This window comes from Leptopilina heterotoma, unplaced genomic scaffold (genome assembly GCF_015476425.1).
Source record: "Leptopilina heterotoma isolate Lh14 unplaced genomic scaffold, ASM1547642v1 Lhet_16, whole genome shotgun sequence".
In the NCBI taxonomy this organism is placed as follows: domain Eukaryota; kingdom Metazoa; phylum Arthropoda; class Insecta; order Hymenoptera; family Figitidae; genus Leptopilina; species Leptopilina heterotoma.
In genome coordinates this window covers 2,250,887-2,269,979 of record NW_025110874.1, presented here as the reverse complement: position 1 = coordinate 2,269,979, position 19,093 = coordinate 2,250,887, and the positions used below count along the sequence as shown (strand labels likewise).

Sequence of the window (19,093 nt, the reverse complement as noted above, 5' to 3'; positions counted from 1 at the left end):
TTTAAGTAAAATAATTTTTTTAGTTAAATTTTTTCTGTTAATTATTGATATTCTTTTTATTTTTTCCGTAGTCCGTAACTTTCTTTAAATTTTTAATCAAAATTTGTATTGCAACGCTACTTTTGTTAATTACATGCATGAATTTTGTTAAATATGAAGTAAATTTCAGAAACAAATTAGTAAAATTAACTCGGGACTTGGAAAAATTTCCTTTAAAAATAATGAAATTTAGTATTAAAAAATTTTATTTACAGAGTAACTTTTACTATTTTCAAAGACAATTTTTCTTATGAAAATTAGAAAAATTTATATCAAAAATAGTCAAATTTACTCTAAAAATAAGAATATTTAATAGCTAATACTAATTTTCGAGGAAAATTTGAATAATTTAATTTATAAAAAAAATTAGCATTGAAAATAGTAAATTTTGCAATTAAAAATAGTTATTTCCAGAGTAAATTCTATATCTGAAGTAAATTTTATTATGAATTAGTAAAATAATAAATAAGTAAAATATACTTTGAATTTAGTAAAATTTTAAATTTATTCTGAAATTAATATTTGACAAAAATTTCAAACAATTTGGATTTTTCCTAGAAGTAAAATTTATTTTATTTTAGTTACCTTTTATGAAAAGATTTCTAAGTTTAAAGACTGTAAGGAATAATATAAAAAGATTTTTAAGTTTCAAAATAATAAAATTTTTCCAAAGTTTGCAAAAACTAAAAACTTTTTCTTTAAGCATAATTAAAAATTTTTCTAATTTACTAAAAATTACAATTTTTACAAGTTATTCTTAAAAATAAGAGGAAAAGGGGAGAAAATTTATAATTTTAGGGGATTTTATTAATTTAAAGGCCTAAAAAAGGGAAAAAGAGGAAAAAAAAGGGGACCAACTGTTATCCCTACAATTAGAATTTTTCAAAAATACGATTAACCTTCAAAATAATTTTCAAAATTTTTAAAAATAAAATTTATTTCAATAAAATTTGATAAAAATTTCCAATTGTTTAAATTTTTTAAAATTATTTTTGGAAATTCAATTATCTTCCAAATTTTTTAATAAAATTTTTTTGAAAAACAAATTTTTTTGGAATTTCTAAATTAAAATTTTCAAAACTTCAATAACTTTTATTAAGCAAATATTTAAAAACTTATTCTAATTTATTTTTTCCACAGGAATTAAAATTTCAATACTTTCAATGTAGAATTTTTTGAAATTTAATTATTTCTGAAATTTACTACTGCAATTCTTCAAAAATTCAATTATTTCTTAACAATTTTTGAATAAAATTATTCGAAATTTAAATCATTTTTATGGAAATATAATATATATTAATAATTTTTAAATATTTTTATACCTTTACAGCCATTAAAATTTTCAGAGGATTCAATTTAAAACTATTTTAAACCTAAAATTCCTGTTATAAACTCTTTAAATATTCAATTATTTTCTAAAACTTTAACTGGATTTTTTTTAAACCAATTCCTATCAGAATTCAACTACAAGAATTGAATTATTTAGACATAATAATTTTTTTGTAATTTAATTATTTTCTAAACTTTTAGTTGAAATACTTCAAAAATACAATAATATTTAAAAATAATTTTTTAAACAGAGAAAATATAATTCTTTGAAATAATTTCCTATTTTTTGAATTTTTTCAAATTATTTTCGGGAATTTAACTATTTTCAAAAAAATAGTAATTACGATTTTTTAAAAACTTTATTTCTTCCGAATTTATAAATAGAATTTTTTAAATTTGATTAAAATTTATTTAATAAATATTTGAATACTTATTGTTATTTATTTGTCCATCAGGAATTAAAATTTCAAAATATATTCAATGTAAAACCTTTTGAAATTTAATTATTTCTAAAAATTTGAACTGCAAGTTTTTCAAAATTAAATTATTTTTCAGATTTTTTGAATAATTGGTACTATAGAAAACTTTTAACTTATAAAGAAGTCAACAAATTAATAATTTTTTATATTTAAATATTATTATACTTTTAAAGCAATTAAAATTTTAAAGATTACAATTTAAAAACTTTTGGAATTTAATTTTTTCTAACTAAAAAATCTTACTTTAACACTTCTAATTATTTTCTAAAGTTTTAACTAAAATTCTTTTTGAAATCAATTCTTATCAGAATTCAACTATGAGAATTCAATTATTTAAATACAAAAATAAATAATTCATAAAATAATAAATTATTTTTAAAAATTGTAACTGTACCTCCTTATTGTGTTTCTGAAATTTGGGATAAATTGCTTTACTTCACTTATTTTATTATTTACAAATTAATTGACAGACTTTTGGCATAACAATTCAATTATTTTTATATAATATACTCGAACGCCGGTTTAGCGGACTGTCATAACATTTTTATATTAACTTTTGAGAATAAAAATTTCTATTTTATGAATATAAAGAAAAAATAATTTCTTAAATGATTTAAAACATTAAAATATAACAAGACCACTTTCTTCATACTGTACAGAGGTAAAATCAGACCTCCGGTGGAGTCCTTTCGTACCTCACAATCCAAAAAGTCCGCTATATCGACGTTCGAGTGTATTTGATAAATTAAAAAATTAAATTAGATTTTGTTGTGTAAATTAAAATTTGTATCACTTAAAACTAAAATTAATTAAAATTTAAAGAAACTGAAATTCAAATAATTTACTATTTGAATTGATTAATTTTTAAGAAGATACAATTTTAATAATTTTAAATTTACGGTTGATTGAATTTGTGTTTATAAATTTTTAATTAACAAAATAGGTAAATTAAGTGACAAACTGTGAGATCTGTAGTTCTATACAAACTTCTATGGAGAAATTACAAAGAAATAAAATAAGAATAAATAAATATTGCAATAAAAAATGAAAATTACACTCAACAAGAAAAATTATCCTAAAGTAAAAATTGGAAGACTTGAAAATCAATGGAATTGAAGAAAGTAAAGTGAATACTTACTCGTAAGCTAATGAATTTGGAGGTATAACATCATTCGCGGCTGGCAAAGCAACGTACGATTCATTGGGATTATTAAGATTCCAGTATCTCAATCTCATGTCTGTGCCGCTGGCTAATAAAAATCCTGATCGATCTATAGATCCCGAGTGCATAGCACAAACATTGTGACCTCCTTGTAGATGACTCAAAGGTGGCGCACTCGAAGCCCAAAGAACCATTTGTCGAAAGCCAGTCTCCAGATTCCACATTGATATTTCATTGTTTCCTTGAACCGCCGAAATAATCCACGAGTGCTCTGTTGGATGAGTTATAACTTTTCGAACTCTGGCGCCTAGAAATAACATTCATTTATTTTATTAAGAAAAATAAAGTAAATCTTAAAACTTAAAGAAAAAGAAACAAAGACCAAAATTCCTCTGAGAAACAAGATAAATAATTAAATAGTTTAACTAGATAATAATAATAAAGTATGAACATAAAAATATAACTATAAAAATTAATGGTAATACAGATAATTTTATTACTATTGTACTTTTACTTCATAGTCAATAAAATTGTGATAAATTTAAAATACTGAAAGTCTGAAACTAAATTTTAATTAAAAGACAAATAATAATTCTATAAAGAGAAAAATTAATTATTAGAATATTTTTATTCTGACGAAAGTAGAAGTATTTAGAAAATCTATAAAATAAGTTACCTGTGGGATGCTTTATAATACTGATTGGAAGTTGAAACCTCAAATCCCAGCAAATGTGAACTCCTGAACTTGTACCAAGTGTTAGCCATTGTTGATAATTGTTCACACAAAAGGAGGTTATCACGCCGTGCTTTAAATCGTTTTCCAATTTCCAAACAGTTCCCGGACATCGTAAATCCCATCCGACAAGGAAACCATAGAGAGACGCGTAAACGAGAACCGACTGCGATCCAGAATCCAAATATTGAATGTCAACAGCGCAACCTTCCTCCTACAAAAATTATAGAAATTCTTTTTAATTCATCTTAAAAGTTTTCTTGTATTTTTTAATTTATTTTTTTACTCTCTTCTTATATTCTTTTTCACTCATTTTTCTCTTCTATTAGTTTTTACTTAGTTTTTTTAGATATTTTTCTTTTATGCATACATTTTTAATTTTAACCTTTGTTTATATTATTATGTAATATACAAGTATAAATTTAAACCATATTTTTAATTACACTAATTTTATTTATTCAGAGTTGACACAAAAATTTAATTTTTCTTTCCCTGATTTACAGATAGAATTTTGACTTTTTCTCTTACAGTAAAAAAATATTCTAATTCACTCTAAAAATGATTAGATACTCGAAAAAATGTTCTAATACATTTATTTGCGAATTTCTTTAAATGTAAAATTATATGAAAACATCAACAGTTTTATTTATAATGAATATTATTATTTGTCCATAGGAATTAAGATTTTCAAAAATTTCAAATTCAAACCATTTGAAATTCAATAACTAATAAAAATATTGTTACTGTAAATTCTTCAAAATTATTTTCATCATTGCAATTCAATTATTATTTTCTACAATTTTTAACTAAAATTTTTCTTTAAATCAAATATTTTAAATAATTTTTGAAAAAGTTCTTTGAGAATTTTTAAATCCATTTGTTTACAATTTAATTTTACGAAATTTCGATTATTTGGAAATTCTTTGATTAAATATATTATATTAGAAAATACCTAAAAACTTCAAATAATTTTTCAAAAATCCAATTAAACTTTCTCAAAATTTCAAAGATATTAATTTGAAATCTTTTCAAAATTCAATTATTTATAAAAATTACTATTATTTGTAATTTTTCAAAAATACAATTCTTTTTTGGAATTTTTAACTAAAATTCATCTCTAAATCAATTATGGTTAATAATTAAATATTATTTTAAAAGGATTTGAATTAAAATTTTCCAAAAAACTAAGTTTTTTAAAATTACTAATTAAATTCATTCAAAATTCAAATTTTCTGACATTTCAAAGTGAAACATTTTAAAATTCAAGTATTTCAGAAATTTTTCATTAATAGAGTTGCCACAAAACTTTAATTTTGTTTTTCCCTGACTATTTCCTGATTTCAAGACAAAATTTTGACTTTTTCCCTGATCTCTAAAGAATACCTATTCTGATTCATTCTAAAAATTATTAGATATTCAAATAAATGTTCTATTACATTTATTTACAAATTTCTTCAAAAATAAAATTATTCGAAAACAAAATTATTTTCAGCATTTCAATTCAATTGTTATTTTTAAAAATTTTTAACTAAAATTCTTCTATCAATTATTTTTAAACATTTTTGAAAAAGTTCTTTCAGAATTTTCAAATCCATTTCTTTACAATTCAATTTTATGAAATTTCGATTATTCGGAAATTCTTTAATTAAATATATATTAGAAAATAAAAATTTCAAAAAAATGCATAAAAAATTAATTCACAGAATTGTTAGTTAAAATGTGAGAAATTCAAATTTACAAAGATTTTCATTTTAAACTTTTTTAAAATTTAATTATTTTTAAAAATTCATGCTATGTATATTAAATGCCTTTGATATTCAATTATTATCTAAAATTTGAACTGAATTCATTTTTTAATCAATTTTTATTAGGAAATTCGACTAGAATTCAATTATTTAAATAGAAAAATAAATAATTTATTGAATTACAATGTTTCTCAATAATTGAATTCTCATAAAGAATTTTATCAACAAATTTTTAAATAATTAAATTCTTTCAACAAATTTTAATAAAATTTTTAAGAATAAAAATCTATATATAATTCTTTGGAATTTCTAATTAAATTCATTCAAAATTGAATTATAACCTTTTGAAGTTCATCTATTTATGACAACTTTAAACAAAACTCTTTTAAAATTCAATTAATTTTGAAATATTTAAGTAAAATTATTCAGTATATAACTTATAAGTTAAATTGTATGACAGTTCTTCAGAACTTTCTTATGAATTCTAAAAATATAATTTTTTCCAGTACTTTTAATAAAAATCCCTTACTTTTCCCTGACCTGTGGCAACCCTGATTAAATAATTTATAAGTAATAATTTTTTTTATTAATCGGTTCACCTGAAGGTCCAGTTGACGACTGTGAGTGACGGACATTTTATTTGAATTTGATTCAATTCGAAGAACAAAAACAGTCCCCGATTGAGTAGCTGAACTCGCTAAAGATTGTCCTTGTTCGCAAACTGTCAATCCAACTAAAGGACCGCCTCGATGAATGTAAGTTTGTCTGAAATAAAATGAAATATTAAAAAAGAATTCACTTTTACTTTTGAAAATACTAATATACGTTTGTAATAAGAAAATATTGTCGTACCTTGATCGGTTGACTATATTTCTGCCTTCCATTTTGCTTGCATCCCAAATTCGTACGCATCCATCAGCCGCACTGCTTCCAAACAAACTTGTGTCTGGAATTGACACCAGTCGATTAATCGCCGCTCTATGTTCGTGAAGATGTGCCACAAGAGCTCCACGTGGTCTCCATCCATTAGGAAGTAATCTCGAACCTTTTAATGTATTTTTTTTAATAAGTCAACGGTTTATGTGAATTTTAACTTTGAATTAAATTAAATTCGATTAAAATTAAAATAAAAAATTTTAAGTAAATTAAATGCTAATTAATTAAATAGGTGAAACGTAATAAAACGTAATTTTTCTTTTCTGAAATTAAAAAGATTGTCTAAAGTAAATATTTATTAAATTTTAAAAACGTTCTTTCTTTACCATTTTGCCAGGCGATATTATCTGCCCAATGCTGTGCCCTCATAGCCGCAGCATGTTGCTCCTGCTTTCTGTACGTCAGTTGTCTTAATTCCAATCTACACGGAGCGCACCTGTCTGCGAAACCATAAAGCGTTGCAACTATTGCATTGATTAAAAATATTCAGTCATGCATCAAAGGCAAACAAATGATTAGCAATTAACACTCATCACTTACAAAACTTTCATTATTGAATTAAATAAAATTAATTCGTAAGTGATAATTGCATAGGCAGAAGAGTGATAAAAAATGTAATGACAAACAAAACTCACATTGAATGTATGATCGTTCATGCAGTGAATGATCATTTATACTGTTTATATCCGCTAAACTGTGCTGCGGCGATAAATGAATATCACCTCCATGAATACTTTGACTCGGACTTCCCGTACTTCCAGTCATTTCCGGAATTTTTACAATTGTGTGCTGAAATTGAGAAAAAATTTATTTATAAACGAAATACCTCCAAAATCGCCAATTTTTTACGTCCGCAAGAAAAAGACCCATTTTGACAATTTTATTTTAGGAGATAATCGCAATTTTCTAAAAGTGGTTCAGATTATTGATTTTTTTTTTTGTTAAATTAAATTATAAATTAACTCATTAATGGATTAATAATAGGATGTATTATTTTTTACTGTTGACTAAATTGTGAAATATTATTTAATATTATTACAGGCTTCGCACTCGATAATTAATTTTAAAAAAGTATCAAAAAGTAGCTATCGAAAAATTAAATTTGACGCCTAAAAAAATTCATCTTTGTTAGTCGATTCGCCAAAATTTGATTCTGTATTTTCCCAATTTCCATAAAAATATTCACTTTTTTTCTTATCTAATTTAAATTCTAAATTTTTCTAAAATTCAATTATTTTCCAAATTTTTAGTTAGAATTCTTCAAAAATACAATAAAAACGATTTTCAAAAGTAATTAAAGATAAAATTCTTTATTATTTAAAATTTATTTCAATAAAATCTCACAAAATTTCTAATTAATGGAAAATTTAATTTAGTAATCGTTTTAAATTATTTATGGGAATTTAACTATTTTCCTAAAACTTTAGTCACAATTTTTGCAAAAGACTAATTTTTTTCATAATTTCTAAATTAAACTGTTCAAAAGTTGACCAATTTTTGTTAAATGAATATTTTAACTGATAATTAAACAATTTTTAAAAATGAATAATTAAATATTCAATTTCACAATTAAAAAATTCAGACTTTAATTTAAAAATCTTTTAAAATTCAATTATTTCTAAAAGTATACGCAATAATGCTTTTAATATTCAGTTATTATCTAAAATTTTAAATTGAAATTTATTATTAAATCAATTTTTATTAGAAAATTCAACAAAAATTCAATTATTTAAATACAAAAATAAATAATTAAATGAATATTTATTCAAATTCAATTCTTATACAAAATTTTATCAATTATTTATAACTAAATTCTTTCAAAGAATTTTAATGAATTTTTTAAAGAATAATTGCATTTTTCGAAGAATTGATTTAAAATTGTATTGAAAATAATTGAATATGAGTTTTATTCTTTATAAAAATAATTGAATTTCTGCAAAGAATTTTGTTATTTTTAAAAATAATTGAAACTTTACGAAGAATTTTATTAAAATTTTTGAAGATAATTAAATACTTTTAACGAATTTAATTTAAATTCTATAGAAAAATAATTGAATTCTTTCCAAGAATTTTATTACAATTTTTAAAAATAATTTAATCATGTCGACAAATTTTATAACATTTGTATTGAAAAAATTTTAATTCCTGTAAAAAATTTTGTTATTTATTTATTTATTTTTATTTATAGAAATTATTGAATCTGTGCAAAAAATTTTATTAAAATTTTTTAAAATAATTGAGTTTCTACAAAGAATTTTACTATATTTATAAAGATAATTGAATTCTTGCCAAGAATTTTATAAAAATCACCGAAAATAATTGAATTTCTGCGAAAAATTATATTATAATGTTGCAAATAAGTAGATTCTTTTAAGGAATTTAATTTTAATTGTAATGAAAATAATTTAATTCTTATAAAGAAATTAATCGCCATTTAAAAAAAAATTCAATTGTTTCGAAGAATTTTAAGAAATTTTTTAAAAATAATTGCATTATTCGAGAGATTCAGTAAAAACTAATGAAAATAATTGAAATCCTGCGATCAGTTTTTTTATTTATAAAAATAATTGAATTTTGGCAAAAAATTTTATTAAATAATTGAATTCTCATAAGAAAATTGTATTATTTGTAAAAATAATTGAATTCTTGTCAAGAATTTTATAAAATTGTATTTTAAATAATTGAATTCCTGTTAAAATTGTGTTATTTATGTAAGTAATGGAATGTTTGCAAAGAGTTTTATCAATTTTTTTTAGAATAATGGAATTTTTTGGAAAATTTTATTAAAATAGTAGATATTTGAAAATAATTGAATTTGGAAAAATGTTTTGAAAACAATTGAACAGTTTAAACGAATTTTATTAATATTTTTTTAGAATAATTTTCTTATTTTAGCTATTAGCAAATTTAAAGTAGTGCAAATTCTCAGAAGAAAAAAAAAGTAGTTTTTAGTGTCACAAATCTAAACAAAAATAATTCAAATACTGTTAATAATTAATATTATTTAAGTTTTTATTTCATATGAAACAAATATTTCTAGTTGAAGTAAAAAAATTAAAAAACAAAAAAGTTTGAAAAGTTGTGCAAAAAATTGTAAATATTTTGATACTATAAAATTACCTGAACACTGTCTTGAGTTGAAAACATTGTTCTCCATTCTTGATTCATTGAGGCATAGGATGCGGAATTGTCGGTTGTTTTGCGGTCGACTTTTTTAAAGGACGACAGTCCTAAATCACCTTTTGTATCCGGATAGAGAACAACGATATGATGACTTAATTTCCCTTTCATCATACTAAGTTCGATTTTTCCGTCAGCAGATCTCGAAACTCCTTGCTTCGCCTCCATTGAATTACGGTACTTGTTTATTTTTATCAAATGAGGTTTCATGACAATGAGTTGATCCTCAACTGTTTCCGTCATCAATTCTGAACTCAAACGCCTGAAGAGCTAAAATATGAGAAAGAAATATAGATAAAATAATATTATCTTGAAACTAAAAACAAATATTTAAAAATAATAATTATTTTTTAATATTTTATTTAAATAAACTAGAATATTTTAAATAACAAATTTTACCAAAAAGAAAAGTAATATTAAAGGAATAGAAAAAATAATTACTGTAATTGACAGTAAAGTAAAATTATGAAAACTCACATTTCGCAAAGAATTACTCATGTCATTGTAAGGAGGAACAACTCCAGTGTTTGCTTTTGCTCTTGCTATTTGCCTCTGTTCAAAAGTCCGAAACAATTCTTCTACGTCATTATACTTTATCACAGTGTCGTAAACAACTCGCGGAATGGGACCCACCAGAGCTTCGAGAAGTAAAATTTCTTTTTCGATCTGAATGATCGGATGTTTTAAATATGGCATGATTATTGTTTGCACTTTACACTGAACATCGACGATATTTAACGTTCTCGCTGCAGCGGAAATGAATCCAACAGTCGCATGTCTTATCCAAAGATTCGGGTGTACCTGAAAAAACATCGAAATTAAAACCGCTGAAGAGAATAAATTACTTCAACAGTTTAATAATAAAAATGTAATAAATTTTCTTATCTACGAATTTTTGATTTAGAAAAATCAAATTCATTACTTGAGAAATGAATTACCAAATTTATTTTTAAAAATAAAAACTATAAATATAAAATAACTGTTAAACTATTTAATTTTAATAGTATTAGCATAAATAATATTAAAATAAAATTATAATTTTAGAAAATTTGTTAATATTCAATAGGAGTATTTACCAAATAAATGACGGTTTCTGACAAAAGCGAATAGAGCGCTGATTTGTGAAGAAGACCGAGTTCGGTGAGAGTGGCCATTGCATTGATAGCCTTTCTCGTAACAAATTCCTCGGGATCGGTTAATCCTTGCTGAAGAAGTGGCATTAAAATTGGACTACTGTGCCAGCCGACATAAGCAGCAACACCCACAATGCATTCAAAGAATGATCCCCGCAATTGTTTATCATCCTTGTCATTGAGGAAAGTTATAACGTGACTGAGTAAAACATCATTCGCTTTCTGTTTACCAAAAAAAACGCACAGCTTGTTGATTCCATTTTCCATCAGCGTTTGCTTCACTAAATTTTGCGTGTCAGTCAGCAACATTGACACCGATTGCTGAACCTAAACAGAAACAATTAGTTCTCAGTTTTAAGCTTTTACTTTTTTACTCTTCTTTTCAAAAAATTTGCAAACTAATTTTTTTACACACAAAAAATTAAATACAGCTTTATTATCAAAAAACAAATTTAATGTAACTGAAAATTATTCATTTACCTATTTATATAACGCAGGCGTGCGTAAAATTTTTTGTTACAATAAAAGATTTTCTTTTTGAAATTTAATAAAAATTCTTCATTTTTTAAAAAAAATATAATTTTCCAACAGTTTTTCTTAACAACTTAAATGTAAGATCTTTTTGATTAAATAATTAATCTTTCGAGTACTATTTGAACAATCATGGTAAGAAGTTTAATTCTAAATTTTTAAAATTTAATTATTTTCCAAATTTTCAATTAGAAGTCTTCAAAAATACGATTATATTTCAAAATAATTTTTAAAATTAAACAAATAAAATTAATTAAAATATAAAATTTATTTCAATGGCCAAAATTTTTAAGTGTTTCAATTTTTTAAAATTATTTTCAGAAATACAATTATTTTTTAAAAATTGTAATTATATTTTTTCAAGAAACAAATTTTTTCGGAATTTTTAAATTAAATTATTCAAAACTTCAATAATATTTGTTAAACAAAAATTTAAAACTTTATATGTATAAAATTTAAATACTTTCAATGTTAAACAATTTGACAAATTTTTTATAAAAATTTGAACTGCAATTCTTCCAAAATTAAATTATTTATTTCTTTACAATTTTTGAATAAAATTATTCAAAACTTTAATAATTTTATAAAAAAAATAATATATTCATATAGTTTTACAATATTTTTATACTTTTACAGCGATTAAAATTGTCAAAAGTTTCAATTTAAAAATATTTTAAAATTTAATTATTTCATAAAATTCCTGTTATAACGCTTCAAATATTTAATTATTTTTTAAAAGTTTAACTCAAATTTTTTTATAAACAATTCCTTTCAGAATTCAACTACAAGAATTAAAGAGAATAATTTTTGAATTATTTATTTATTTTCTAAACTTTCAGTTGCAAAACTTACAACAAAACAATAATATTTAGGTAAAAATAATTTTTTAAAGTAAGAAAATAAAATTCTTTAAAATATGAAATTTATTTAAATGAAATTTAAAAAAATTTCCTATTTTTTCAATTTTTTAAAATTATTTTCGATAATTCAACTATTTTTAAAAAATTTAAATTATGATTTTTCTAAAACCTAATTTTTTCAGAATTTCTAAGTACATATAATTAAATTCAAATTTTATTAATTTTTGTTTAATAAATATTTGAATACTTATTGTTATTTATTTGTCAAACAGGAATAAAAAGTTCAAAATACTTTCAATGTAAAACCTTTTGAAATTTAATTATTTATAAAAATTTTAACTGATATTCTTCCAAAATTCAATTATTTGTTAGAATTTTTGAATAATATTATTAAAAACTTTCAATTTTTAAGGAAGCTAACAAATTAATAATTCTTTATATTTATTATATTTCAGTTCAAATTTTAGAAAATATTTCAAGAATGGGAGGAATCGCAGTTCTAATTTTTAGAAATATGTAATTAAATTTCTAAAGGGTTTTACATAAAGTATTTTGAAATTTTAATTCCTAGTGGACAAATAAATAACAATAAATATTTAAATATTTATTAAACAAAATTTAATATTTGAAAATTTTTATTTTTTTATTTTCCAAAATTATTTTTAAATGTCATTTTATTTTTTGAAGAATTGAAACTAAAACTTTGGAAAATAATGATTCAAATAATTCAATTATAGTTGAATTCTAATAAGAATTGATTTAAAAAAAAAATTTTACTGAAAATTTTGAACAATAATTGAATATTAGAAGCGTCATAACAGGAATTTAAAGAAATAATTAAATTTTAAAAGGTTTTTGAATTGAAAGCTTTTTACATTTTAATCGTTATAAAAGTATAATAATATTTAAATGATTTAAATATGTATTTAAAAAAAATTAATAATATTTTAGTTTCCTTTAAAAATTATTAAAGTTTTGAATAATTCGAAAATTCTAAAAAATAATTAACTTTTGGAAAAATTGCAGCTGTTTTTTCTAGAAATAATTAAATTTCAAAACGTTGTTTAATGAAATTATTTGATATTTCAGTTAAAATAATAAATATCAATAAGTTTTTAAATATTTGTTTAACAAAAATTATTGACGTTTTGAATAATTTAATGTAGAAATTCTAAAAAAGTTAGATTTTTTAAAAATTGTAATTTAATTTTCTTTTGAAGATATTTGAATTCCCGAAAATAATTTTAAAATAATTTAAAACAATTAAAAGTTTTCTCAAATTTCTTTGTAATAAATTTTATATTTGAAAGAATTTAATTATATTACTTTGAAAAAGTTTTGAAATATAATCGTATTTTTGAAGAATTATATTTCGAAAAATTGTATTTAAAAAAAAAATTTTCAATAAAATTTCAAAAAGAAAGTTTCTATAACTAACAATGGGCTAGAAAATTTCATGCTCGCTTGCGTGCATGTAGTTAAGCTACTTACATAAAAAATAAAAATTTTGGATATATTTTTACTTTTAATTTAATTAAGCTAATTAATTTTTAGAAAGAGTTAAAATTTAATTTAATTTAATTATTAAATTAAGTTATTAAGTTTAATTAGAGCGTTACCATTTCTTGAAGGGTTTGCAGTTCACTGTCGTAACTCGGCCTGGGACCTTCCTTATTCCCTAAATTCGAAACATGTGAATTCTCCAAATATCGCAGAGCAATGTGCGCTAAATGAGCAATATTTTCGGCGTAAGCTGCCCTGACAATAACCGCCTCGTCCTGCGTAAGATGAGCCAAACCTGGTAAAATATATTCTGGAAATATATTTACATCCGATGGAGGAATTGATTTAACGAGATACAAACACTTCGTTAGTGTGTGAATTGCCGAAACTCGTACTCTCGGCGCTGGATCGTGAACCAAGAGAAACTGTAATAAAAAATTATCAATTATAAACATAAATCAATTTTTTTTTACTTCCTATTGAAATAAATTAATCACCAAATTAACAAAATTCAATAAATTTTTAACTTTTTCAAAATTCTTCTATGAAAAGAGTAGATAATAAATTAAAAATGGTATTACATTTTTTTAAATTTGTCAATAAACGAAAAGTAAAAACTTACGATATATGGCAAAATTCGATCCAAAATAGTTTCATCCGATGTATTTTTTGCAAGTTCCAATAATATTTCTAAACTCTGCAATTTCGATTGTGAATGATGTAAACCTCTGATGCATGAGGTTACAAGCTGCGTAACAATGACTAATCCTTCCAAATTGTCCACGGATTTAGTCGAATCCTTCAATTTTTCACTATCTTCTTCCTGCTGTTCTTCGTTTATACTTTCTTCGTCTTTTAGACTTCTTTGGTTCTCTAATTTAACAGAATTTGATTCGTCTATCTCCAATTTCTGATTACTGTCATTATCCATCACAGTATTGCTATTCTGATTATCATTCTCGTCATCACTTTTAATTTCAATTTTTACCACACTTTTAACTTCGTCATTTTTCTCAATTTCCGTTTTCTTCTCCTCCTCCTCCGTCTTTAATATGTTGATGATATATTCAATGTCTTTTTTTAATCTAATAATTTTCTCATCGGGCGATAAAATCGGTGCAGCAGAAAACATTAACATGTATGATTGTAGAAATGAGTAGAAATATTCGGGAAAAATATTTCCTCGTGCTTGTGAAAGATAAATTTCGGCACTTTTTCTTTTTGTCGGATTCTTTTCAATCATCGAGGCCAAAAGTTCTTTAACTCCGACATCCTCAATTTTGTCGAGGTGTTTATTTGCTGAATAATCACCGTTGCGGTATGCTTTAAAGGATGAAATTTAAAAAAAGAGAAATGTATTAAATAAAGAAAATGATTGTGGAAAATGGAATAAGAATTAATTAATTAACAATTACAATAGATTGTTAATTATTCAAATTTCTAAAAAAATTGCCACAAAAATTTGATTTTGTTTCTTCCTAACTTTTTCTTGATTTCCAGAATTTTGACTTTTCTCCTGAACTCCATTAAAAAATTCAATTATAAAAAAATGATTTTTAAAAGCAAAAATTTAATTTAAAACTTTTAACCGTCCACCTATTTAAAAAAAATATTATAGTTATTTTCATAATTTTTTACCAAATTTTTTTTTAAATTGTCAGGTATCTTTAAAAAATTGAATTAAAATTTTTCGAAAACCCATTTTTCAGAATTTTAAACAAAAGGAAACTTAACTGAATAATTTTCTAAATAAATTATTATTAAGTTCTTCACAGAAATTGAAATTTTCAAAAATTTTACTTTAGAAACTGTTTAAATTTAATTCCTATTTCTGAAAATTATTACTGTTTCTAACTTAAATCTTTTATAAGTTAATTATAATTAATAACTTTAAGAAAGTTACTCTAGAATTAAATAATTTAAAAAAAATAATTATTTATAGAAATAAGAAAAATCATGGTATTGCTTTAAAATTCATTGTAATCATGAAAAGTTTTTATGGTGAGAAAAATTATTGAGAATTTAAGATTGAGTTTTTTAAAAACGTTTTTGGAAACCGAAAACTAGAATTTTTGCAGTAATTCTTGAAATTTTATATTTTTCTAACATTTTTGATAACATTCCATGAGATTTTTCTAATTTCCCTGCACAATTTCATTTTTCCCTTATTTTTCTTTGATTTTCCTGCAATGTGACAACCCTGATTAAGGAAAATTTTTGTTTATTTACCTAATAACTGTGAATAATCAAACAGCGGATGACCCTCATTGTAAAGTTCTATTAAAGCACAGCCTGCGGAAAATATATCCATCATTGGATTAAGATCTCCTGTTTTTAATTCTTGTTCTGGCAGTAAAAGTGTAGTATTGCTCACTTCAGACGTAAGTAGTTTAATAAATCGTTCAGGTGCTGTGTAACACGTTCTGAAAATATAAGTAATATTCATTAATATTAATTGAATTGAATAATATTTTTAAAAATTATTTTCGGGAATTTAATTCTTCAAAAAAATGTTAATTCCAATTTTTCAAAAACCAAATTTTTTTTTAGAATTTTCTATATTAAATTACTCAAAACTTCAATAATTTTTGTTAAATAAGTATTTAAAAACTTACGTGTTATTTATTTGTATTGAAAATTCAAATAATTTGAAATTTAAATTTCTAAAAATTACAACTGCAATTTTTCCGGAAGTAAATTTTTTTTTTAAATTTTTGAATAAAATTATTCAAAACTTTAATATATTTTAAGCAAAAATGATACATTATTATTATTTTTAAAACATTTAAATATTATTATAGGTACTATTACGGCGATTAAAATGGTAAAAAGATTTCAATTCAAAAAACTTTAAAAATTTAATTAATTCTTAAAATTCCTGTTATTAATGCTTCTAAGATTCAATTATTTTCCAAAATTTTGACTGAAATTCTTTTTAAAATTAATTCTATCAGAATTCAATTACGAGAATAACATTTTTCAAATAGAATAATTTTTGCAAAATTCAACTATTTTCCAAACTTTTAGTTACAATTCTTAAAAAAATACCTACAATAATATTTTAAAATATTTTTTTAAAGTAATAAAATAAATAAAATAAAATAAAAATAAATTTCTAAATAGAATTTTTCAAATTTGATGAATTTTTATTAAATAAGTATTCTAATACTTATTGTTATTTATTTGTCCACCAGGAATTACAATTTTAAAATACTTTCAATGTAAAACCTTTTGAAATTTAATTATTTCTAAAAATTAAAACTGCAATAAATTTTTCCAATTCTGCAAATATTTTCTAAAATTTAAACTGGAATTCTTTTCCAAATCAATTCTTATCAAAAAGTTGTACGAGAATTCAATTACTTAAATAAATAAATTAATTCTACAGAATTGTTAGTTAAAAGTATGAAAAATTCAGATTTTCAAAGAATTTAATTTTGAAACCTTTTCAAAATTCAATTATTTCTAAAAATTCACTAGAATATCGCTAGAAATTTAATTCCAAATTTATTTCAAATATGTAGTAAAACTTTATTGATTCTCACCTTCTTCTAGACGTGTCAAAAAAATACGAAAAGTCAGCAGGATTATCTTCGGGTAAATATGTGGGTTTAAAACTCGCAAAGTCAGTTAATAAGACCCAATTCCAACTCGTTATCATTATGTTCTCCAATTTAATATCTCCATGACAAACTCCGAACTGTAACATTTTTGTATGTTTAAACATTAATAATATAGTACTTATCAAGTATTTGTTTAATGATTACATGCGCATTTAGAGTAAAGAAATTTTCAAAATAAAATAATTGAAATTAAATGTATTACTACTAATAATCAATATAATTAGTTTAATAATTAGATTCAGTAGTTATTTATAATTACAGAAAAAAAATTGTTTACTTTACCTTGTGTGCTTGATGAAGAGCGTAAAGGACTTGAAAAGTTATCCATTTTTTCTCGATACTGGATAAAAATGGTCTGGTGCTAATGCGATCGTAAAGAGAATATTTCACATATTCTCTCATTATAAATCCAGCTTTTTCTGTAAGCTGCACAAAAATTAGAAAATACATTACTTTTTTTTCAAAAATTAAAAGTGTTTTCAAAATATTAGAGTCATTCCATTTTATCTCGACTTAAGTCGTCGCCGACTAGTTTTAAAAAATTATTATTTTTTGCAGGAATGATTTTAAAAGTATATTAGGATCACTGAACCCTAATACAGGGTGTCTAACAAGGTTTGAGAAAAAAATTCCCTGACTTTTCCCTGACTTTTTACTAAGTTTATTTTTGCTTTCTTGGGATAAAAATATGGTAACTAACATATTTAACAATAAATTAATATCTAATGATAGAAAGAAACGATAATAAAAATCTTCTAAGTTTTGTTAAATTAAAAAAATTTTTTATTCACAAAAAATTTTAATTTTTATATAAATTTTTAGAAATTTTTCGGACTTTCAATGAAATTTTCTGCCATTTCCTGACTTTTCCCTGACCACAAAAAATCCCTGACTTTTCCCTAACTTCCCTGACCGTTAGACACCCTGCTATACCTTTAAAATCATTCCTGCAAAATATTATAATTTTTTAAAATTAGTCGTCGACGACGACTTTAGTCGAAATATAAAGGAATCACTCATTAAAAATGTTTTAATCTTAAAAGTAAAGAGACAGTGGATGAAAGTAATTTTGATATAAAGGCAGCTTACTATCATTCTCTGGAAGGATAAGCAATTAACAGCGGAAGCCAATTTTGATCTAATTTCCTCTAATTTATCTTTATACGCAGACAAAGGCAAAGTTGGATCATGAATGGCAAATACTTTAACAACAATCAATCCTTCTTGACTACGAGCACGAGCCACTTTGAAAAATCTCGTACTTCCCAAACTGAAAATTATTTCCACATTAATTTTATTACAAAAATATATAATTTAAAAATATAAATATAATAATATTATAGACACCTTTAAAATAAGACGTATTTCAATAACTCATAAGAATATAATAAAATAATAACATAAAATATTTACAAATTATTTGATTTTCAATTTGTACTTAGAAAATTGAATTATTATAGGAATCTAATAGTCTTACTAAATAAATAAATTTTTATAATTATAATTATGACGTTATCATGTATATAGTATATTAACAATTTTTAAAAATATTTTTTTAACATTGACAGAATTATCATTTATTAGAATACTCATTAGACATTACAAGATTTTGAAATAAGTAGTAAAAATTTTTTGGAAAATCTATAATTTTTGTTAATTGAGGTAAACAAAAAGTGATTGTTGATTTACCTGATGTCAAATAGCAAATCACTGTGATCTGTCAAATAATGTTCGACAGGAAATATTTGACTTGGAGCAATTCCCACTAGTTGATTTCCCATTTTAAATGAATTTTTGTGCACTACTTATGAATTTAATACTTAATTTGTTAAAAAAAAGA

The 19,093-nt window shown here is 22.4% G+C and overlaps 1 protein-coding gene across 2 annotated transcripts in view; it reads right to left on the bottom strand.

The window, feature by feature from the left end:
- Nucleotides 1-19,080, bottom strand: part of LOC122498811 (phosphoinositide 3-kinase regulatory subunit 4) — a 20,892-nt gene extending 1,812 nt beyond the window's left edge. The window contains exons 1-16 of one of the 2 annotated variants that reach the window (XM_043606736.1): nucleotides 18,943-19,080; nucleotides 18,343-18,523; nucleotides 17,536-17,679; nucleotides 17,176-17,330; nucleotides 15,860-16,053; nucleotides 14,253-14,953; nucleotides 13,747-14,055; nucleotides 10,680-11,063; nucleotides 10,081-10,404; nucleotides 9,544-9,873; nucleotides 7,059-7,212; nucleotides 6,750-6,887; nucleotides 6,340-6,532; nucleotides 6,087-6,252; nucleotides 3,686-3,956; nucleotides 2,986-3,316 (exon numbers count right to left, since the gene is read on the bottom strand). In XM_043606736.1, coding sequence (XP_043462671.1) covers nucleotides 2,986-3,316; nucleotides 3,686-3,956; nucleotides 6,087-6,252; nucleotides 6,340-6,532; nucleotides 6,750-6,887; nucleotides 7,059-7,212; nucleotides 9,544-9,873; nucleotides 10,081-10,404; nucleotides 10,680-11,063; nucleotides 13,747-14,055; nucleotides 14,253-14,953; nucleotides 15,860-16,053; nucleotides 17,176-17,330; nucleotides 17,536-17,679; nucleotides 18,343-18,523; nucleotides 18,943-19,034 — 4,067 coding nt within the window. In that variant the 5' untranslated portion in view covers nucleotides 19,035-19,080. The remainder of the gene's footprint in view (nucleotides 1-2,985; nucleotides 3,317-3,685; nucleotides 3,957-6,086; nucleotides 6,253-6,339; nucleotides 6,533-6,749; nucleotides 6,888-7,058; nucleotides 7,213-9,543; nucleotides 9,874-10,080; nucleotides 10,405-10,679; nucleotides 11,064-13,746; nucleotides 14,056-14,252; nucleotides 14,954-15,859; nucleotides 16,054-17,175; nucleotides 17,331-17,535; nucleotides 17,680-18,342; nucleotides 18,524-18,942) is intronic. The other variant, XM_043606737.1, reaches the window with a different exon arrangement.
- Between the last annotated feature and the right edge of the window lie 13 nt (nucleotides 19,081-19,093).